Raw genomic sequence first — 24750 nt, 5'->3', positions numbered from 1 at the left:
CTATTATCACTATTAAAATGCCCATTTCACTGCAGTCTTACTAGTATAACAGGCTGATAAAAATGAGACTTTAAAAAAATTTTTTTTTAACGAGACTGTTTTAATCTCAATTTGATTAAGGTCTCTGGAATGAAGTGTGAGACTAGATAACTGGTTTTGCAACCATTTGCTGACTTCCAGCCAATAAGTGAGGTTAGAGAGTCTGAGAGGAGTTAAAGATTAGAAGAGGATTTTGGAGAGTTTTTGGTATATTATGATTTCCATTTACCCTCAAGATGGAAGCATCAGATGTGTTCCCTCTTACCTAAATCCTAGGAAAAAGGGCTTCAGCAGAACCATTTGGAAACCTCACCATGTGAACTCTGCATTTGGGAGGACATATTATAACCAGTCTTTAATTCATTCCTGGAAACCTAAAGTTCTTGGCTACAGGTACTCTAAGGGTATGTTTTACAAATAAAGGAATTTAGGCCTAGAAATTTGAGTAAATTCTTCAAGGTCATTTGTAAGTAAGCAATAGAAGTAATGGAGCTAGAATTGAAACCCAGATGTTCTGAATCAGGGCTTGCATATTTACCCATTCTGCAATATTTCTTCTCATTTACCTGTGAAATCTTTTTTTATTTTCATTACTATATATTTGTCCATACTTTGACCTGAATTCTTCATCTTCCACTTGGATTTCTTTGGATTCTACTAGTAGAATTTCAACCTTCTAGTAGCCCCCTTAAAAACATTTATGAGATTCAGGGATAAACTTTAACTGACTCTATTACTCCCTTTAAGAATTTTTTTAGACTTGCAAGATGCAATGGATTGAATTGTGTTCCCCAAAATTCATTTGTTGAAATCCTAAACCACCCCTCTCACTCCATACCTCAAAATGTGACTTTATTTGGATGTAGGGTTATTGTAGATATTATTAGTTAAGATGAGGTCACTAGGATGACCCCTAATCCAATATTATTGGCATCCTTATTTAAAACAAGGGAAATTTGGAGCACCTGGCTGGCTCAGTCAGTAGAGGATGCAACTCTTGATCTTGGGGTGGTAAGTTTGAGCCCCACATTGGGTGTAGAGATAATTTAAAAATAAAATCTTTTAAAAGGGGGGTGGTTGGATTTGGACACAGACAGGCATAGAGGGAAGACAATGTACAGAGACAAATAAGTGATCATCTATAAGCCAAGGAGAAGAGGCCTAAAACAGATCCTTCCTTTCTACCCTTTAAAAGGCACCAACCCTTCCAACACCTTAATATTGGACTTTAAGCCTCCAGAACTATGAGTCAATACATTTCCGGTGGTTAGGCCACTCAGTTTGTACTACTTTTTTACATTAACCCTAGCAAACTAATACACAATTAGTGCTGAACATTGAAGCCTGGTTATGAAATCTTGAAGTTCAGTATAAGAAGTACAATCATCCTAGAGAAAACAGGAAAATCCAGTCCTAACAACTACTGTTCATTTACAGAACAAGAACTTTTAAAAAAAGATTGCATTTATTTATTTATTTATTCATTCATTTATGCATTTAGATGTGAGAAGCAGGAGGGGCAGAGAGAGAGAGGGAGAAAGAATCTCAAGCAGATTCCACACTAAGTCTGATGCAGAGCTCAATCTCATGACCCTGAGATCATGACATGAGCCAAAATCAAGAGTTGGATGCTCAACTGACTGAGCCACCCAGGAGCCCCAAAACAAGAACTTTTATATTTTTTTAGCATATATTTCATGGTTTTAGTTTCCTCTCCAGTATAATACCTCATAAAAGTTTAAATGATGATTTACCTATATCCCTAAATTCTAATTACATAGCTTAACTTTTCCAGATCCCTGACAATATGATCTTAATCTAACTTTCATTCTTATATCTCACTGTCATTTTTCATAAATTACATGGCTCAGTCAAACTGGGACACCAATACCAAAATAGGCCTGGATATTCCTGTCTTTGTTCTCTTCATCTCTCTACTTAGAATGGCCTTTCCATTCCTCATCATCACACATTGAAAAATCCAAAGTTAATATTTTCCTTCTGTGCCCAGTAGAAAACCCAACACTTTTAAGACTATTTTTCATTCAGTCTAGATGGTTCTGAACTTCCATTGCATATTTTTATTTCATTGATTTTTATTTTAGTTACCTGGATTCATGTAATATCCTCTGATTGACTTTAAGTTTCTTAGGGCAAGAAGCAACTAATACATGTAAACATTATTTGGGTTTCCTCTTCCAAAAGTGGAACCTGAGACAAAATCTTTGTGTGCAGGTTGTTTGGAGAAGTTATCTCAGGGGTCGAGAGCAAGGGGACTAGGAAGAATGAATGAGGAAGAAGGAAAAGCCAATCTCAGAGTGTGAGTAAAGCTAAGTCTTACTGGGGATTCATTGAGGAATGATATAGAACATAACTCATTTGTTAACCCAAGAATTAAAAAGAGCAATATTTATCTGATGGATCCCTTCCCTTAAGTGGTCAAGGATCTCCTTAGGGGTTATCTCTGGCAATTCCAGGTTTGTGCATATACCAAAATGGTTGAACAGGCTTCTATGAACATGATGTGAAGTGGTATTAATAAAGCCACAGGGCATAAAGTGAGACATACATGGTGCAGCTACGACGAGAAGCTATCTAATGGCATCTTTCCAGAGCTGGCAGTTAGACTAAAAGGATAAACTGAATGAATGAGGATTATTTTAAAAATCTGATAAAATAACACTAGGAAAAAATAATATAGCCCATTCCTTACACTATTCCAAACTGCTTGTGCCCTGCTCGTGCCCTAGTCATGTTGAATAGTTCCCAAAGACAAGAATACTATGTGTAGAAACAGTACACAATGAACTATATTCTTCCTTCTGATCAAAAGAGCAAAGTCGGGCCGCCTGGGTGGCTCAGCGGTTTAGCGCCGCCTTCAGCCCAGGATGTGATCCTGGAGACCTGAAATCCAGTCCCAAGTCAGGCTCCTTGCACGGAGTCTGCTTCTCCCTCTGCCTGTGTCTGCCTCTCTCTCTCTCTCTTTCCTTCTCTCCCCCTCTCCCCCCGTGTCTCTCACAAATAAATAAATAAAATCTTAAAAAAAAAAAAAAGAGCAAAGTCTCTCATGCATGCTGGATCAGGCAACTAGAATTTCAGCAAGATTTCCAGCCACAGAAAACCAGACTCAGAATTTTCATTTGGCCTGAGATTTAACTCACTCTTGGTTTGGGGTCCCCCAGATACAGACCCTGAGATAATTATTCAACTACAAGTAGTTTATTGCAGAAGTGATCCCAGGAGACACCCTTAGAAGAATGAAGGTAGAAGATAAGGATAGAAAGGAAGACAATAAAAAAAATATTTACCAAGCTGTTTCCACCATAGAGAATTAAAATCCATTCTACTGGGCAACTCAGGGATAATGTAAAGCACACTCCAGATTTATCTCCAAAATGAGAAATTTGGGTCATTTATCAACCAATTCTCTTCCTGATATTTGTTGAGAGCTCCTTCCAAGAAAAATCTCTAACACTTTTTGGGGCACCTGGGTGGTGCAGTCAGTTTAGAATCCAACTCTTGATTTAGGCTCAGGCTGTGATCTCACAGTCATGAGATCAAGCCCCAAATTGGGCTCTTCACTCAGCATAGAATCTGTTTGAGTTTCTCTCTCCCTCTGCCCCTCCTGTTCATACTCTCTCTCTCTCTCTCAAATAAAAAAATCTTAAAAAAAAAAATTCTCCAGCACTTTTAAGTTGCCCTTTGTGTGAGCCCTGTAAGTTCTCACGTGCGGAGAAAACCCTCCAGGCAGAGTCTGCAACATTAGCAATAGGTGGCCTTCAACATGCAGAAACAAATGCTGAGTAGAAACGAGAAGGGCACCAATAGCTATAGATATCTGCTATAGGAACTGAAGTTGTTTAACAGGTTCTTCTCTTGATTACATGAAAAATTCAATGAATTCAGCCCTAGGCCTCCCTCCCCACAAAAATTCTCATGTGTTAGAAATTAACTATTTTTTTTTAAATTTTTTATTTATTTATGATAGTCACACAGAGAGAGAGACAGAGAGAGGCAGAGACATAGGCAGAGGGAGAAGCAGGCTCCATGCACCCGGAGCCCGACGTGGGATTCAATCCCGGGTCTCCAGGATCGAGCCCTGGGCCAAAGGCAGGCACTAAACCGCTGCGCCACCCAGGGTTCCCGAAATTAACTATTTAAATCCAAATTATATCATTTCATTAATTTTTATTACCACATATAAATGGTGAACTGGAGAGCCTGAAAGTATGCATTTTTATCTACATCATAGATTCAAAATTGCATTTATATTTGTGCTGATACAAAATAATCAATTACAATAGAGCTTCCAAAAACAGGAACATTTTTCCAAAAGCAGCAAGAGAATATTTTTAGACCTATGTGTGATCTATTTTTTTGCTTGCTCCCTCAATTTAATATTAATAGACGCTCTTAGGTTAGCCCAAAAAAGTCCATGTTTGCTCTTCTCCTTGGGCCATTCCAAATAAGTCCTTTGTGCCATGAGATTTTTGAGCTTGTGATAGCTGCTAGGAATGGAATACTGTGGAATAGGTTCCAGCAAGATCAAGATTAAGTTATTAGATCCTTCATGAAAGAGATTGTGGTGGGCAAAGTACAGTTCATAATGGCACCACTCACTCTGAACAAAGTTGGGAGACAGAACAAAGATGGACTTGTAACTTTTCTCAATGCAGTTTATGATATTTTCCACAATGCTCTTGCCAGGAATAAAGTTTCTCTCATGGAGACAAATCCTTAGTTCTTCTTTTTCTAGGTTTGGTAGTAATTCACTCTTCACCCAGGCAGAATCATGCCCGCTATATGAAATAAAAGCATGGAACTGGATGGTTCTTTGGAGATTTTCTAAGGGTGTGTTTCTTGCCCTGCGCCGGGTCTGGGTCCACTGAAACACCATCCTAAGATACCAGGGCAGATCAAAGTAGATACAGAGCGCAGTCACAGTAACAGTGAACACTAGCACAGCGACCCCAATGGTGACAAGCAGCAGAGTTGTGTTGCAGGATAACGGAGACACGTGAAAGTCCTTCAGTAGGGTTCCCTTATAGTTTTCTGGAGAGTCACACTTATAAGAATCAGGCCAACCCTCTACTACTTTGCTTGCTACCTGGCCTAGACTTTGGACAAATTCTCTCAGCTCACATGTACACTGGAATGGATTATTCCCTGCGCTTATGGACCTAATGTTATGGCAGCTCTGGAGGAAATCAGCTGATGGATTGGAAATTGAATTAGAGTCAATGATCAGTACAGAAAGCCTATTAAAAGTACCACAGTCAGGAAAGTGGGCTAAAGAATTGGAAGCAACATTGAGTTCTTGCAAATCTTCTAGCTTCATGATTGGTTTAGGAATGCTCCTTATTCTGTTATCGTGAAGATCAAGCACCTTGACCTTGGGAGGTAAACATCTGAAAACAGAGTCAGTAAGTATATTTGAAGACATATTTAAACTTAATAAACTTCTAGTCCAAGAGCAGTTTCCTTCATTTTCATCATACCTTAGAGAATTCTGGCTAATATCCAATTGTTGTAGAGACTTCATCTCGTTGGTCATTTGAGCTATACTTGCAAGTTCTTTTAATTGATTCATTTGTAAACTAAGTGTCTCCAGTTTAATCAAGTTTCTACAATTTTTAAAAACAATGTCTGTTAAGAGATTATTAGAAAAATCCAAATGCAGAAATGGACTAATTTGAGATGGGCAAACCATGTGGACCATGTGCGTACCAGACACTGTGAAATTTTGGATGTTCATATTTGAAAAGATTTTATAGATATAACTTTGTGGCAAATTGAATGCATTACTAACGACTTGGTGTATAGATAAGGCCTTCAGTGAAGTGTCAGAATAATCAAAATCTCTGAAGTCAGGGTAACCTTGTAGTTTTACATTTGAAATTGAGAAATACTCTATGCTTGTATGCCAAACCAACTGAAGGAGCATAATGAAAAAATTCCAAGTTGTTTCAATGTTGTTTAAAGTAAGACTTGATAACCTTGAATTCTTTTGAAGTTTTGACAGAACATTTTGGAAATAAGACCATCCATGACCATCTGGCACACATTTGATATTAGACAATTCGAGACTTACTGCAGTGCTGACTGATACATCCAGAGTAAAACTGAATTCCTTTCTTATAGGGAAAACAATGTGAAGACTTTCTGTGTTAAGCTTTTGAAGGCTCTCAGGGTCTTCTTTTTTCCCATAAGTGTCTCCTAAGACCAGTAAAACCTTTCTGATATGCAAAGAAGCAATTGGTAGCATGCTAGATTTCTGTAACTGTGTGGCACTCAACCCCAGAAACTCTAGTTGAGACATGTTGCCAAACTCTTTGCATATGGGTAGATCATCAAATGCATTAAATGAAAGGTCTAAGTGCTTGAGGTTCACGGTAGGATGGCAAGAAATCCTCCCCAACTCATTGTGGGACAGATCCAAGTATTCCAATTCCTGGTTGAATTTGAAAACACTGATATCAAGATATTGAATTCTATTATAAGAAACAATCAAAATCCTCAGCTTTGATAGTGATAGGATGTCAGAAGTCTGAAGCTCAGATATATAGTTTTGTGATATATCTAAGATTGTTGTTTTCAGGGATAGGTCTTTGGGAATGTGAAAGAGACCTGCTTTTGATCTGTTAACTAGAAAATCACTTTCTTCAGACAATTGTATTCTGATCTCAAGTATTAATATGAAGATGATGGCAAATTGGAAGATGCTAGGATTAGTTTTCATCATTTTGTAACACTAGACATCCCTAAGTGTAGTTGCTGTTCCTCAGAATATCGCAATTCGGGTAAAGATCCTTAAAAAAAGAAAGAAAAGAAAACCACTTTAAATGATATTATTAAACTAGGCATGGCTGACATTAAACATTTTTTTCTAGAGATTTATAAAATAAAGACTGTGTTCTTTAGAGTCACATAACCTGAAACGAGGGAAATATATACATTGTAGACAATTATACTACCTCTAATTAAATAACTTTTAATATGGAAGGTGTAACAGGCTGAATAGTGACTTCATCCAAAAGATATATCCAACCTTCTAACCCTATCCTAATCACCAGAAACTGTGAACATTACCTAATTCCAAAAAAGGGTCTTTGTAGAGATCATTAGGTTAAGGATCTTTAGGTAAGGGGATCATCTTGGATTATCCAATTGGATAATCCAGTGATACGTGTTTTTATAAGAAAAAGACAGAGGGATATTTGATGGAGACAACAGAGACACAGAGAAGGCCATCTGAAGACGGAGGCAGAGATTGAAGTGGATATAGCCACAAACCAAGGAGTACTGATAGTTACTGGAAGCTGGAAGAGGTTTTAAGGAAAGTTTAGTGCTACCAACACCTTGGTTTTAGACTTCTGGTCTCCAGAACCATGAGAGAATAAATTTTTGTTGTTTTTAGCTACCAAGTTCCAAGTTTATGGTAACTTGCTACAGCAGCCACAGGAAACTAGTACAGATGGTTTTACATATTTATGGAAAGCCCACTAACCTCAACCCTCCAAAGATCATATAGAACTCAAACTAGAATTCACAGCTGGTGTATTTTCTACCTTTGACATATATCACCTCATGGCTTTCTTAAGAGTTCTTTTCCCATGGGGAATGAATTTGGACTCTTCTTGCTTTACTTTCTATTACCTACACATGATTTCCTGCCTAACCTTGATCTTACTCAAAGGGTAACTAGATCATGATAAAAGGTGTCTCAGAAAATCCATTTACTCATCCATTTATCTATTCAACCACTATTTATTAATAACCTACTGGCCATATTTTAGGAACTAGAGATAAAGCAGTGAACAAAATAAAATCCTAACTCTCAAAGAGCTTATTATCTATTGGGAAGACAGAAAATACATGACTAAATGTAATTTCATGTAGTATTAAATGTTATACAGAAAAATTAAGTAGAGTCAGGTGGTTCAGTCAGTTGAGCACCCAGCTCTTGGTTTTGACTCAGGTCATGATCTCATAGTTGTGGGATCAAGCCACCTGTCAGGTCCTGTGTGGGAAGTGAGCCTACTTAAGATTCTCTCTCTCCTCTTGGGATCCCTGGGTGGTGCAGTGGTTTAGCGCCTGCCTTTGGCCCAGGGCACGATCCTGGAGACCCGGGATCGAATCCCACATCGGGCTCCCGGTGCATGGAGCCTGCTTCTCCCTCTGCCTATGTCTCTGCCTCTCTCTCTCTCTCTATGTGACTATCATAAAAAAAAAAAAAAAAAAAAAAGATTCGCTTTCTCCTCTCCATCTGCATCCAACCTCTATTTGCACATGCTATCTCTCTTTCTCCCTCAAAAGAAAAAAAAAACAAAGAAAAATTAAGCAGAGTAAATGAATCAAAAATAATGGTAGGTATGTAACAGTGGCTAATGACTTTTTAAGATTAGGTCAGAGAGGACTTTTCTGAGAAGATGCCATTATAGTGTAAACCAGAATGGAGTGAATGAGTAATCTATGGGAAGATCTGGGGGGAAAGCATTTCTGACAAAGAAAAAGGCAAGTGCAAAGGTCCTGAGATGGGACTGACGTTGGTTTATCTGAGGAATAGTAAGGTGGTAAATGTTAGTATAGAATGAGTGAGGATGAAAGGTAGTAGAGCCAATATTGTACAAGGTGCAGATCATTACAAGAAGTTGGGATTCTAGTCTGAAAGTCATGAGGGAGTGGTGAGCACTGAAAGGTTTCAAGGATAGGATTAGTTTCCTCTTCTTCAGAAAGATTTTTTTCATTCATCAAATATGTATTTATTCCCTATGAAGTACTAGATTATGCTTATTGCTTTAGTTATCAACCCACTATAGCCCAGACACTATTTTGTTACCAAGATTCCAATGACATAGGAGACCGGAGGGAGTTGGATGAACCCTAGAGTATGATCTGCATACTCCTACCCCTGAGACCCTTTCATCTGGGGCTACATAGCTACACAGATCTTTCAGGGAACTTATTCAATCTTTTGGAGCTGAATTAGACAGGCAAGCCATCTGTATCAGCAAAGAGTCAAATTCTTTACATATCTCTTCACACCTCTCAATGGACACAAAAAGACCTAAATAATAAAATCCCAGAAAAAACCCTGTCATAAAACTTCCTTAAGGTACACATGCAAACTTGTCTAGTATTTGGAGCACTGTTTGAACTTACCCTTTTGTAGAGGTATCCAAATGATGCCTTGGTTATCTTGATTTCTTTAAACATGTAAGAGGGCCCAATATACCCCTTTCATCACCATTCATATAAACTCTGTGTAAAGAAAGGAACCCAGCCATTAAAATGCATGTTAAAAGGAAAGGTGGCACCCAAAAGACACACAAAAAGATGCTTAACATCACTAATCATCAGGGAACTACAAATCAAAACCATGAGATATCACTTTCCACATGTCAGAATGGCTAATACCAGAAAGACAAGAAATAAGAAGTGTTGGCAAAGATGTGGAGAAAAGATAGCCTTTGTGCATTGTTGATGGGAATGCACACTGGTGCAGCCACTGTGGAAAACAGTATGGAGGTTTCTCAAAGAATTAAAGATAGAAATACCATATGACCAAGGAGCGCCTGGGTGGCTCAGTCAGTTAAGTGTCTGACTTTGGTTCAGGTCATGATCTCAGGGTCCTGGGATCAAGCCCCACAATGGGTTCCATGCTCAGTGGGGAGTCTGCTTCTCCCTCTGTCCCTTCCCCTGCTCGTGCTCTTTTTCTCTCCCTGTCCCTCAAATAAATAAATAAAATATTTTTTAAAAAAGGAAGAAATACCAAATGATCAAGTAATCCACTATTGGGTATTTACCCAAAGGAAATGAAAATATTATTCCAAAACAATAAACACAGCCCTTTATTTATTGCAGCATTATTTATAATTGCCAAGATATAGAACCAACTTAAGTGTCCAGTGATAGATGAATGGATAAAGAAGATACACACACACATAAACAAACACACGCACACACACACACACGGAATAATATATACATACAATGGAATATTACTCAGCCATTAAACAGAAGGAGATCTTGCCATTTGCAACAACATGGATGAACCTAAAGGATATTATGCTAATTAAAATAAGTGAGAAAAAAAACAAATACCATATGATTTCACTTACTGTGAATCTAAAAACAAAACAAAGAAAAAAACAAAAACAATCATAAATACAGAGAGAAAACTGGTAGTTGCCAAAGGGAAGGGGATAGGAGGATGGGCAAAATAGCTGAAGGGGAATAAGAGAGACCAAATTCTAGTTATAAAATAAATAAGTCACTGGGATGAAAAGTACAGCATTAGAACTACAGTCACTAATAGTATAGCATTATATGGTGACAGATGGTAACTATACTTATTGTGAACACAGCTTATTGTATAGAATTGCTGAATCACTAGATCGTATATCTGAAATTAATATAACATTGTATGTCAACTAAAAGAATGTCTAAATTTAAAAAAAAATTAAAGATGGCATTTTTATGGCATTGATTGTATTTGGCTGAAAGACCCAGAAATTTCGCAATTTTTCCTCTCCAGCTTCCTGAAAGAGTTACTCATACAAGTAAAAATAGTTAAGTGAGAATCAAAATTATACCCAATTACTATCTGGGTCAGTGCCTAATCTCTCAAAATAGAACCACCTAGTAAAAGCCAGGTCAAAGTAAAAGGATCTTGGGTTTAAGATTCAAGTGGGGGCAGGCCCGGTGGCCCGGTGGTACAGCGGTTTAGTGCTGCCTGTGGCCCAGGGTGTGATCCTGGGGACCCGGGATCGAGTCCCACATCCAGTTCCCTGCATAGAGCCTGCTTCTCCCTCTGCCTGTGACTCTGCTCCTCTCTCTCTCTCTCTCTGAATAAATAAATAAAATATTAAAAAAAAAAAAAGATTGAGGTGGAATTCCTTAACTTGTTCCTTAGCCTGAATCCAAATCTGGGGATCTTTCTAACTTCTGGCCAACTCCAGAGGTCAAGGTAGCAGTGGTCAGCATGATCAAGTATGGTACACGAGTGACAGGAGAGACAAGGAAGAGCAGAGACAGGGCTCCATGTACAGATGTGAGTGCTTTGCACACAGTGAACCCACCACAAACAAATTTAAAAAGTTGTCCTTGTTTTCTTAGAAACAGCAACTACCACAAGGGATATAAATTTATAAAACTGCCTATCTCCAGCATTTAATGAGAGCATGGCTTCAGTTTTATGTCTCGCTCAATTGATTGACTTAAATATCCTCTATTTTTCCAGCCTCCATTTTGTCCTTCCTTGCCTTTATAATCATCAGTTTAAAGTGCTCAGTTGATGAAACCACTTTTATTTCTGTGATTAAGAAGTCAAAGTATTGGAAACAAGAGAGACTGTTTTTTAGGTACTTACAGGACCTTTACATTTCATTTACCAAACTTGCTAAATCAGCAAAAATCAAAAAAATTTTTAATCAAAGTCCTGATGGCCAGCACTGAATCTTCAAACTATTTTACTACCAAATAAGATGATTATTTGCTAACTTGATCAGTAAAAGGAATTTTTAATTAAAAGATAAAAGTATCTCTTGTGTCAATTTTAATGATTATGATTTGGCCTCACTTTATATGATATAATACATCAATACATTTGAGTTGTCTTTAGAGTAATTAAATCAGGACTTTGACTTGACTTCATGGATAAAATCCATACATCAACCTGGCCTATTAAGTTCTGTAGCACAAATAGTAATTGAGAACCTTCCCTACACAAGGCCAACTAGCTATTAGTTTAAAAGGATAGGAACCAGTTCAAGAGCATTTTGGTTTTATTTTCCATGTGGATCTGTAAACTTTTGCTTTTTATTGTAAAGATGTACTTACTTTCAATTCTTTTGATCAAATTGGGTGTAGCCTGCGAAACATTTTCAAAATCTACAATTCCACCTGACTAGTAGCACTCAGAATAGTTTCAGTGGCTTGAGAAAATAGAAAAGAATATCTAGTGGGAACAGCACAGAGAAAAAAAATTAAAATAAACCTGCCCATAAAAACAGAGGGGTTGGGATGCCTGGGTGGCTCAGGGGTTGAGCATCTGCCTTCAGCCCAGGGCATGATCCAGGGGTCTTGGGATCGAGTCCCTGATCCCCTGGGATCAGGGTTTCCTCAGGAAGCCTGCTTCTCCCTCACCTTCTGCCTATGTCTCTGCCCCTCTGTGTCTCTCACAAATAAATAAATGAAATCTTAAAAAAAAAATAGAGGGGTTGTAATTTACAGCCTCCACAAGTAATTTACCTACATCCCCTTCTTCCTCAGCATTCTCACTGCAAAGGGTGAAATAGGAATGATGGGATGAAGAGCAGTGTCTGAAACCAGTATTAGCAGCTCTGTAGAAAACCTTGAGATTTTGCGACCCAAATATTCATCTCCCGACTCAAAGACAGCTCCTGAAAGCGAGCCATGCATGAGATGAGGTGCCATCCAAAGAAAAACAAATACACACAGAGAAAAACCAACAAATACACACACACACACCCCAAAAAATCCTTTCACTGACGTGGGATGAGAAGCTGATAAACAAATTCTAGTTCATACTCGGTAAGCATATATCAGAATTAACCCACTTCTCTTAGTCATAGAGACTTTTGAGACTAACTAGTTAAACCATTATTTTCTTTGTAGAATTCAAAAAAAATGTTGCTTACCAACACAACCTGCCCTTCTGTCGCGTTGGCAGTCTGTAGGAAACTGTAAGTACTTCCTCAAGCATTTATTTCAGTGGTAACTGCATTTAAATGTTGGGGGATGGAGAGAAAAGCTCTTTTATGCCATCTACTGAATCCCACTGAAATTACATAGTAAATATAGACGTATTTTCTTCTAGTCACATATTAGAATAAGGTCTGGTGTGTTAATCGACAGACTTATATTTACATAGAATTTGGGGGGGCTCTGTATTTCACTATAGTCAGCTCACTATTGTCCACTAAGGAAGCGAGGGAGGTGATGTTAACAAACCACAGATGACTATTGGCTGAATTCAAAATGCATATGGTTGCAGCTGTGCTGATGGAGGTAGAAGTACAGGTCCAGACGTATCCCAAGTGCTTTACCTTTACTTTTCTTCTTGCCTCTTGATCAGTCCACTATTAAGAGTGACCAAGAGAGGAAAGAGGGTGGGGTTCAAGATCAAAGTTCTGCTAAGACTCATAAAGAGGGAAGCTTATTCATGTGTTGATATAGAATGGATGCTAATCATGTCTCCTTTTTTAGACAAGTTGGTTTTCAGAGAAAATATGGTGCTCAAAGTTTTTTCCATTGATATTTTCAAACTTTCTTCAAAAAGTGATTTTTCAAGATTCCATTTGAAAAAACATGCTATCGAACAATCTCTTTTGTGCGATAAGGTCTGTAACATCTCCTTTGGGTTAGTTAGCTGCACACTCAAGAAATACATTCTGACAGCTCCACTCTTAAAATAACAAAAAGCAACAACAAACAGGCAAACAAAGCTAAGCAATGCCAACTGTGCCAAAAATTTGTCCCTAGCCTAGTATTACATGATGTGCAGTAATAGATTGGATACATTTTTTTTTTCTGTAATCAGCTTTTTCTTCCACAGTCAGCAAGGCCAGCTTCCCTCTCTGTTGCTCTCTCTGTTTCCCCCCATCCCCTCATAATTTGTTTAATAGGGGAAATGTGTCTATAAATATATTTCTGAAACTGAAAGCATGAACTTCCTTCTCCTCCATGTCAACCATTCCTTCCCTCAGACCCCTAATGAGGGTCATCTTTTTTTTTCTTCAAAGATTTTTTTATTTACTTATTCATGAGAGACACACAGAGAGGCAGAGACATAGGCAGATGGAGAAGCAGGCTCTCCACAAGGAGCTTGATGTGGGACTCAATCCCAACCCAGGGATCATGCCCTGAGCCAAAGGCAGACGCTCAACCACTGAGCCACCCAGGTGTCCCAAGGTCATCTTTGACTAAGAAATTCAGCTCCTGGCTTCCAAAGGTATTTGACTTTGTGAACCAGGTCTAGAGAGGGAAGCCCACAGGGCAGTAAATAAAGCATTTGAGAGCTCAGAAGTTCTGTGCTTCCCTTTAGACTCCTCCCCACCACTCTGAGTTACACACCTGCCTCTTTCTTCTCTATTGTCATTGGATGAACACACACTTGTAATCCTGTATACTTGTAATCATACTTTGATCTACATGTCCTAAAAAAACTTTAATTCTCAGAGAATATGGTTTCCTTGCAAAATTTTAAATATTTTATTTAACTTAATAGGTCCAAGATATTATTTCAACATGCAATCAATGTAAAAATTACTAATGAGGTATTTTGTATGTGCTTTATCCTAAGTCTTCAAAATCCAGTGTGTGTTTTACACCTACAGCACATTTCATTTGGAATACCCACATTTCAGGTAGCCAATGGTCACACTGGTTTGGTGGCTACCATATGAGAGAGCCCAGTTCTAGATGGAGTCATGCAAATGAGGACACGCCTAAGTCTAGTTAATATCAGCCCAGAGAACTAACTCCAAATAGAGCTTCCATGTCTTAGACTCTAGGCACTCCTCACCTACTCTCAATAGCAGTTCTTGCCCACCCCACACCCAGGCATTTCTTTTTGGACCTAGGGCATTATAAATATCCTGCCAATTAGATATGACCTATAGTTGTTTTCTTCTTTTCTTAAACAAAAGCTTTATTGAGATATAATTCACATACCACAAAAAAGTTCACCTACTGAAAGTATATAATTCAATGGCTTTAGGTATATTCGCAGAATTGTGCAACCATTAATGCAATCAATTGAGAAACTTCATCACCCTAAAGAGGTAGACCGTACTCCCTCACTGTCACTCTCTACTGCATATGCCTCAGCCTTAGAAAACCACAATACATTCTACTAATCCCTGTAGATTTGTAGGACATTTCATGTAAATGGAATCCAAATGTGCTTCTTTGTAATTGGTTTCTTTCACTTAGTTTGATGTTTTCAAGGCTTATCCATGTTAGGCTGGTATCAGTGTTTCATTTTTTTATTGCTAACTAATTTCCCATTGTATGGATACACTACATTTTATTATCTGTTAGTTGATGGACAATTGGGTTGCCTACACTAAATGACTTTTATGAATAATGCTGTGAACATTTGTGTACAGGTTTTCCTATAGATGTATTTTCTCTCGGGTATATACTTAGGGGTAGAATTGCTGCATCATATGGCAACTATGTTTAGTCTTTTGGAAAGTTCTAGGCTGTTGCCAAAGAAGCTGTACCATATCACATACCCACCAGTGGTATGTAAGTCTTCTAATTTCTCCACATCCTTGCTAACACTTGTTATTATCTGACTTTTATTATAGCTTCTTAGTGGGAATGAAATGGTATCTCATTACAGTTTTATTTTGCATTTCCCTAATGCCTAATGATGTGGAGCATCCTTTTATGTGTAGATATTGGCCTTTTGTATATCTTCTCTGCAACCTTGCTGAACTTGTTTCTTAGTTCTAATTAGTTTTTTAGCAGATTCCTAAATATTTTCTACAAGCAAGATCATATCATCTGCAAAGTATCTTTCTTTCCAATATAGCTGCCTTGTATAGCGTGTTCTTGCTTAATTGTCATGGCTAGCATATTCCCAGGACAATGTTGAATAGAAGTGGTGAGACCAGACATCCTCATCTTGTTCCTGATGTTTGGGGAAAGCTTTGAGTATTTCACCATTAAGTATGATGTTAACTATGAATACTTAATTGATGCTTTTTACCAGGTTGAAGAAGTCCCCCCCCGCCCAGTCCTTGTTTGTTGAGTGCTTTTATCAAGAAGGGGTAGAGAGTATGGTTTCTTAATCAATAAGGAAGAGGACAGTGCTATGACCACAGTGCCCTGCTTTAGAAGGGGTGCCTCTTCTTCCTTCCTGCCCTTCCTACTTTTCTCATACCACCATTCTTCCTACCCATCTGACCCTAGAGCTCAAATCATGTCCCATCAAGCCAGCTGGGAATGAAAAATGGCATCATTTGGACATTTGCCTTATAATTAATTCTGCCTTAATTGCTTAAAGTTTTCCAGCCAAAGTTTTGAAACTGCCACCTGAGAAAATTATAGGCCAAGGCCAGCCTTGCCTTTAGCTATTTACCTGATGGGAGGTTCCCTCTTTCAGTTTCATAAAATATCAACAAGACCTTTGTACACTGTCTTGGTTGGAGTTTTTTTTACTGTTGTCTTAGGATAAACTTTTGAAAGGAATGAATAGGTTAAAGGGCATAGAACTTTATGTTCTTGATGCATAACTGCTCTCCAGTCAGTTTGTGCCAATCTGCCTGCCTCCACGGATATCAGAGTACTCACATTCTCCACAAAAGTGGCATTTTGGAGACAATTTCATACATGAAGAGTGATATCTCATTATTGTTTCATTTTTATTTTCTTTTATTATAAGTGTCTCCGATGGTGTTTCATGTTTATTTGCAATCTGTATCTTTTAGTGAATTACCTGTTCACATTATTTGCCCATTTCTCATCAGGGTTATGTTTTTACTTTTTAATTATACATTCTCTTTTATGTTACTGACACCAACCCTCTGTTAAACTTTTTGGAAACATCTTCCCCCATTGTTTATTTTTCATTTCATGATCTTTTGTACCAATAAATGCGTACATATTTCTATAAACAAGTAAGTTGACTTTTTCTTTGCTATCATGATCATTCAGTTGTGCGCTGGTAAACGAGATTACTCACCACCACCACCACCACTCAAAAAAAGCCTGATTTCTAGCACTTGCCAGTATCTGCCCTGTAAATATTTCCATGATGACTTCTAGCTGCCAATTGACCTGCTTGCAAAATTCCTGAATATTTAACAATTAGCTCTCACAATCTATACAAACTCCAGTGGACCACTGCTACATTGCTTTTTGGATTAAAAATTCTTCTCTATAACAAGGTCAAACAAATATATGTGAATGCATTCTTCTCAAGCATAACTTTTCAATTACTTTAATTTTTATTATCCAAGTAATTAATGTTTACTGAGAAGAAATCAGAAAATATAAATCAATAAAAAGAAAAAAATTTAAATCAACAATAATGTACCATATAGAGATACACCAGGGTCATTTTTATAGCAACCATGCATTCTTTTTTTTATGTAAATGAACATGATTTAGTCTCTTGATGCCTGCTGCCAAATTGTTGTTCAGAAAGTTTGTACCAATTTACACACACACACACTCAGAAGTCATAAGACTATGAATGCTGTTTTGTTATCAGCTCTTCTTAATTTATAACACATCATAAACACATCATAAATATCATGTCAGTAAATATCTCTCTACTGATGTGATGTGGGCCAGGAGCAAATGGTCAAGAAAGAATTCTTGAGACACTTTTGGTGCAGAAGGTGTTTTTATTAAAGCACAGGGGCAAGACACCCTGGGCAGGAAGAGCTGTACTGGGATTGTAAGGAAAGATTGATTTTATCCTTTTAATTGGGGGGTAAAGAAACAGGAAGTTTCCAAAAGGATTTTCCTATGTTAAAGGAGACTCCCTAGGATCCCGGAAATCTGCCTATTGTCAAGGTAAGGTTGTATTTTGCCTCTAGCAAAGCGTTAATATTAAGGCAGTTGTGAGTTCCTTGAAGAATGTCATACTCTGCCTGTATCAGGTATTTATCAGTGGGCTGCAAGTTGTAAGAAAATTCAACTTTATCTACATTTCTCTTGACTTTGTTCTCCTTACCATCATACATGCCTGCAATATCTGTAGATTTAGGTGAATCCCTCTTCTTGAGGTCCTCCAAATATTCTGACATTCCTGCACCTGCCAGGAGGTGACATTCTTTACTAACTTGGTAAGACTTCTGAGAACTCTGTAAGGTGTCAAGCCAACATTTCCAAGGGACTCTGTTGGCTTCAAGCTTTATAAAGTCAACCTTACTTCCTTAAAGCTGTATGATCATATCTGATCTATGCACACCTCTCTCAAATATGACATTCCAGTTAAAGTCTTAGTAAAATAACAAATGTTTCCAGTGGTGCCCTGTTACTTGATGAACAGATTCTACTAATGCAAATAATTGTAATTGCCATGAAAGAAAAAACAGTCACTGAGAGTTTTGCATTTCAGGGTTCAGGTAGAGAGAAAAGTTAAATGCTTCACATTTAACTCTCAGGTAGAGAAAAAAGTTAAATTTGTTTACAAAGGAATATTTTATCATATTTCTGTATATCAGGGATATTTTAGAGAAAATTTCCTTAATCTAGCAAACCAGCAATGTTTCAAACGAGAGTCGCAAAAACTATATCTTCCTCAATTTATTTAGTTTCCTGTTACTCATTCTCATTCAGTTTGCAGTTTTTTTTAGTTAGTTTTGGAAATTCTTACCCATTTTAGTTTTATGATTTTAAAGATGTAAAAAAACCTGTATTTGTCAAAGTCCTTTTAATGAATCTCCTGGAAGATGAAACATGTTTTACAAGAGAATAAGAACAATAACTATATATGACAAAGGCTTAAATATGGACACGGTTAAAAAATCTGATAGGATAGTTCATTATAATAAAGCTGATAAGGAAATTCCGTTATTTCCATGACACATAACACTTCAAGAATCAGAATATCAAGTACTGGCCTTATACCAAAACATATGAAAACTTCAGGAATTTCAGATAATCTCTAGAATAGCTGTAGCATTTACCCAAGCAATATAACCTAAGGTTTGTCATTATTTGTTTAACACTGCTTCTAAAGTAACTTAACATACGAAATAAAAAAGGCCTAATTAGTCACAAAGATTTCATTTACAATTCAAATCTTGGGGAAGTTTGTTTAAAACCTCAGAAAGTTACAAAGCAGATGCCTAAATAGGATTACAGATCATTATAAACTTAATTATTTATTTAACCAAGGTGGCAATAAAAGATTCCAAAGGCAAATATGTAGTTATATAGTTGTTAGCAAAACTTACCTCCCTTAATATTGAGAAGTTTTAACCATCTTAAGTAATCAAAGGTCTAATAAAGACAAAATATAAAAGTTTTGGTTTTCCAGGCAGACAAAAGAGGGGGAAAAAACTTTGTTTACATTTTCTTATCAAAAGCAGACCAAGAAAAAACAAAAACAAAAGCAGACCAAAAATACAAGAAAACCTTTCCTTTTTAAAAGAGTGTCAATTATACCAGTGTACTTTTTAAAAAATTTTATTTATTTATTTATTTATTTATTTATTTATTTATTTAGAAGGAGAGCGCACCCACAAGCAGGGGTAGAGGCAGAGGGAGAGAGAGAACTCCACCAGACCCCACACTGATCACAGAGCCCAACGGGAGGCTCAGTTCCACAACCCTGAGATCATGACCAGAGCTGAAATCAAGAGTCAGACACTTAACCAACTGAGTTACCCAGGCACCCCAATATACCAGTGTACTGGAAGTTTTAGAATATAGTTGAGGTTCGGAGTTGATAACCAACAAAGAATTCTTGAGATGTCTTTGGTGCAAAATGGTGGTTTTATTAAAGCATGGGGACAGAACCCGTGGGCAGGAAGAGCGGCTGTCCCCACCTGTGAGGGGTGACTGATTATATGCCTGGGAGTTGGGAGGGGTTTAAGGATAGTGTACTCTCTAAGGAATTTTGGAAGCAAGGTTTCTAGGACCTTGAGGGGGTTAGCTAATGTTGGGAAAGGTCATTTATTACTGTCTAATAAAACCTGAGTCATGAGACCCTTCGGATGGATATTGGTGGGACATGTGCTTGGAGGATGATTGCCAACATGTATCTTGGGGGCTTAGAGATAAAAGAAATTTCTAAAGGAAATTTTATATGTTAAAGTAGGCTTACAGGCTCCTGGGGGTTGGGCTAAGATTGCCTTCTGCCCTTAGCAAAGTATGAACATTGAGGCAGTTAAGTCCGTAGAGGAATGTCCCTTTGCCTGTTTCAAGGACTTGTCAATGTGTTGCCCCTGGCTCATGCTTGTCCTCAGCTAGCCCTGTGTTCCCCCAACAAGTAGATTTCATGATTTTTAAAAAACATGTTTTTCCATAGTACAATCTTTTAATAAAGCACAAAGCCTTTTACCAACAGATGCAAATATCCTCAGCTTCTTTGCAATACAAAGCCAAAAGCATACACCTACATTCCATCATCAATGCTTTAGTGTTTTATCCTATTTGGAAAAGACTTCAATGTCCAACAAATTCAATCCAATTCACCATCCAAGCAAAACTTTAAGGTTTCAGGTTACCAAAGACTTTGATAGCTATCTTGACAATTACCCATGAAAACTATGACACAGACAAAATTAAGTATCATTTTAAGTCACTTTTTGCTGACAAATTGTAAAAGAAATAACAGGAGCTTATTTGACTTTAGTAAACCTTGGTAGAATTAAAGTTTCATACATAATGCTGGTAACTCTAAAGATAGGTCTATCTTAATTAAACTTAACAAACTTAAATTAATTTAAATACCAAATACCTTCCACTTGGCTCCACTTAAAAGTCAGTCAATGTGTTCCCCATTGTCAATTTTTACTTGGGACACCAGTGGGGTAATCTGAAGTGGGTGGTTTAAGTCCAAGGGGGTGCTCTCTGCTCCTTGATAGCAATGGTAGAAGGAGGAGCCAAAGGCATTGGAGGCACCCAGGATGATACTGGAGCCAGTTGTGCAAGTCATAACCAAGCTAGAGCAGAATCAGGAAGGGGAGGAAAGGGGAGAACAGAAGAGGTGAGGTGCTGCCAGCAAGGTTGGAGGTAGATAAAAGCCCAGAGGGCAGAGGAAGTAGACTCCCTATCTTAAAGCTTATCAGCTTGGACAGGTGAAAGACATGTTTTCTTTCTACCAAGTGAAAATAGGAGTCCACAACAGGACAGAGGGACTTCCCTGAAACAAAAGGAGTTTGGCAGCTGCTTGGGAATATTCATTAAACTTCCCATCCTGAGGTAGACTAGCCAGAGACAAATGGCTCCAATCATAGCCTTTTACCCAGAAAATGAATGAGAGAGAAGCTCCCACACGCAACAAGAGTAACCAGGGTGTATTAGGAGGAGGAACAGTGAGAGAGTCATGTCCTCTTTGTGAGGGATCACCTGTGATTCCTCCAACAGCTTGGGTTTATTAGGAGGAGGGAGGCCTGTTTAGGACTAAGGAGTACTGGGGCCATACAGTGTTAGGGAAGGACCATTACTAAGAAAATCCCCCCAAACTCCCAGGTGGTGTCCCATGCAGGATACGTCAGAGGTTCCTAGTGTCAAAGCAACTGGGGGCATCTTTTGAACTAAATCACTATGAACACTGCCTTGTCCTGTAGGAAAGATGCTGGCCTTTGCCCCTGCTTCCCCATCGCATGCTAGGTTACAAATGGCACTGGTGAATGGGCCAAAGAAAAACCCACCATTTTATCCCATGGAAATCACTAGAAAAACTTTACAAGGGTAAATAGCCCAATATTGTGATTTAAGTAGTTAGTAGAGACAGAAAACATTGACAGAAAACAGTTAAAATAGAAATCCATCATGGGGGAACCTGGGTGGCTTAGTCAGTTAAGTGGCTGCCTTCAGCTCAGGTCATGATCCCAAGGTTCTGGGATCAAGCCCCACATTGGACTCCTTTTTCATCGGGGAGCCTGCCTTCTCTGTCTCCCTCTGCCTGCTGCTCCCCCTGTTTGTGTTACTCTCTCTTTATCTCTATCTCTGTGTGTCAAATAAATAAATAAAATCTTTTAAAAAATTAAGAAATAAAGAAAAAAATCTTCATGGTCTAAGTGACATTCCAACACTTGTAGTCTTTCCAGCCGACTTCCCTAGGAAGAGGTTCCCCAGTTGGGTTTTAATTCATCTGATACAGTTTTTGGCCAGCTCCTACTGGAGGTCTCATAGTCAAAAGTGGCTAGACCAGAGATGTGAAGGGGATCACCTTAGACCAGTGAGGAGGAAACCACACACAGGAGTCAAGGTCAGCAGCCATCCTAGTAACTTAGACAGCTGCCCTGTGCTCAAGAAAGACAACTTTGTAAAACAGTAAGAATAAAGGGAGGGCATCAAGTTTCTGGGTCTTATTACCATTCTGGCCAGAGTATTAGCCTCCAGGTGAAAGGCAGTCTTTTGCTCCCTCCCATAGAGTAGCCACAGGATAGAGGATTGCAGCCTGAGTGATCAACATGAAAGTGCTCCAATAAGACCACACTCCTTAAAAAGCTCCTGAAATGAAAGTAAAAGAAGAGAAGAGGAACTACTTACTAAATTTGTATCCAGGCTTAGAATCCAGATGAGAAGACTCAGGTTACATACTGGGCACCAAGATGATGTGATGTGGGCCAGCAGCAAAAGTTCAAGAAAGCATTGTTGAGATGTTTTTGGTACAGAAAGGTGTTTTTCTTAAAGCTCAGAGACCGGACCTTTGGGCAGGAAAAGCTGCACTGGAATTGTGAGGAAGGATTGATTATATACTTTCAAGTTGAGGGGGTGGTAAAGACAAAAGAAATTCCCAAAAGGATTTTCACATGCTAAAGAAGACTTACTAGGATCCTGGAGTTCTGGCTAACGTCAAGCTAAGGCTGCATTTTGCCTGTGGCAAAGTATTAACATTAAGGCAGTAGTGAGTTCCTCGAGGAGTGCCTTACTCTGCCTATTTCAAGTATTTGTCAATAGGCTGCAAGTGGTAAGGAAATTTAATTTTATCTACCTTTTTTGCCTTTATTCTTCTCATCATCTACAACTTTATTATTGGCTAAATAATATTCTATTTTATTTACAATGCATATTTTAATTAACAATGTATTTAACCAATCTATTGTTGAGTATTCAAGTTACTTTCAATTTTTGCTATTATAAACAACACTGCAATAAACTGCATATTCATGCATATTCATACATTTCCTTAGGATGTGTATGAACAATTATTTCTTTAGTATATACTCCAGTGGGTGGGGGACACCTGGGTGGCTCAGTTGGTTGAGTGTCTGACTCTTGATTTCAGATTAGGTCATGATCTCATGGGTCATGGGATTGAACCCCACCTTGGGCTCCACACCCAGTGGGGAGTCTGCTTGATATTCTGTTGCCTTCCCTCTGCCTCTTCCCCGACCTGCACATACATGCACTCTCCCTCTCTGTCTCTCTCTCAAATAAATAAATAAAACCTTAAAAAAAAAAAAGGATATACTCCATGAAGTGGACTTTCTTAACCAATGGATGTAAATCTGTGTCATTATTCTCTGCATCTTCTATTACTATGAATAATATATCATTTCTATGATTATTTAATCCAAATTTAGAATAGAATTTTAAGTTGCTCATCCTACAGAAGTGGGAATCAGTGTGGAGCTTTGGGGAAGAGCCAGAGGCAGCTGTAGCTGGAGTGTGGTGGGCAGGGAGAGAGAGGAAAGAGATGCACAGGTGAGTTCAGAGCAGGAGGAGAGCAGACCATGATAACAGGTCATGAGGAGCTCAGCTTTTGTTCTAATTGTAAGAGGAGCTCATTGGAAAGTTTTAAAAAGGGGAGAGCTTGATATAACTTACACTTTAAAAACAATCTCTCCAATTGCTTTTTGGAGAATATGTGAGGAAAAAGTAAAAGTAAGGTAAGTTAGGAGGCCAGCGGTTGTACAAGGGACAAGTATTGGTGGCTTAGTCGAGATGTCAGGGACTCTGCTGCAGGTTTCAGGATGGACTATACACACTCTTCTCTCATAATATGTTTACATAGGGAGGAAAATGTCATGGGCTGTACCACTGCCTGTGGGGCATTAATGTCTATTTATGAGGGTGCAGGTGAAGATGCTCTGTTAAAAGATCCCAAACATATTCTGGTTTAAATAAGGTGCAGGTTTACTTCTGTCTCACATAACAGAGGTGAGCATTCCAGGACTGGGTGAGAGGCTGGCCTGAAAAGCTCAAAATGGTACAATGAGGAGCATATCCTCCACATGTGGCTATCATCTCCAGGTTCTGGATGGATCCTCCAGTTCGTATCTCCTATCCAGTAGAAAGGTAGAAGGGGCAAAGGAATCCATGCTCATTTTTCTTAGAGATATGACCCAGAGTGGCACACAGTTTCCAGCTACATCCCACACTCAGAATTCAGTCACATGTCTACATCAAGCTGCAAGGGAGGCTGAGAAATGTACTCTCTAGCTGAGTTGTCCAGTGCTCCGAGAAAATTCACACATTAATTAAATTAAAGGTGAAGGAATATTGGTGACAACTAATAACCTCTCTCACAATGTTTTTTAATTTATCTGCATAGTCATCTGTTATGGACTAAATTGTGTCCCCTCCAAAATATACATGTCGAAGTCCTCACCCCCAGTACCTTAGAATATGGCTATGTTTGGAGATACAAATTTTGAGGTTGAGGTTAAATGAGGTCATAAGGGTGGGACCCTAATCCAGTGTGATTTTCCCTGTCAGAAGAGGAAAAGACACCGGAATGTGTGCACACAGAGGAAAGGCCATCTGAGGACACAGCAAGAAGGCAGCCATTTGCTAAAATTCTAAAACAACCAGAAAAGTCCTATTCAATAACGAGTTATAAATAAATTTGGCTCTGAGTTTCCTTTGCAAGCAAATAAATCCATATCTTTGCTCTCAACAATCTGTTACTGAAGGCTGTACAGCTGACCCTTGAACAATGTGGAAGTAAAGAGTACTCACCCCCTGTGCACTCAAAAATCCATGTATAACTTTTAACACCCCCAAATTTAATTACCAATAGCCTCCTGTTGACCAGAGCCCTTA

At 38.4% G+C, this 24750-nt stretch overlaps 1 protein-coding gene across 8 annotated transcripts in view; it reads right to left on the bottom strand.

Moving 5' to 3' along the window:
• Positions 1–3239: 3239 nt before the first annotated feature.
• Positions 3240–24750, bottom strand: part of LOC140622056 (toll-like receptor 1) — a 41246-nt gene continuing 19735 nt past the window's right edge. For 4 of the 8 annotated variants that reach the window (XM_072807536.1, XM_072807535.1, XM_072807533.1 and 1 more), the window contains 2 exons: positions 9202–9300; positions 3240–6848 (listed from right to left, as the gene is read on the bottom strand). In XM_072807536.1, coding sequence (XP_072663637.1) covers positions 4409–6781 — 2373 coding nt within the window. In that variant the 5' untranslated portion in view covers positions 6782–6848; positions 9202–9300 and the 3' untranslated portion in view covers positions 3240–4408. Of the gene's footprint in view, positions 6849–9201; positions 9301–12701; positions 12875–22074; positions 22097–22251; positions 22431–24750 lie in introns of those variants that run through there. The other 4 variants (XM_072807541.1, XM_072807531.1, XM_072807532.1 and 1 more) reach the window with 3 other exon arrangements.

This window comes from Canis lupus, chromosome 2, assembly GCF_048164855.1.
Source record: "Canis lupus baileyi chromosome 2, mCanLup2.hap1, whole genome shotgun sequence".
NCBI classification, from domain to species: domain Eukaryota; kingdom Metazoa; phylum Chordata; class Mammalia; order Carnivora; family Canidae; genus Canis; species Canis lupus.
This window is presented reverse-complemented; position numbering and strand designations above follow the sequence as displayed.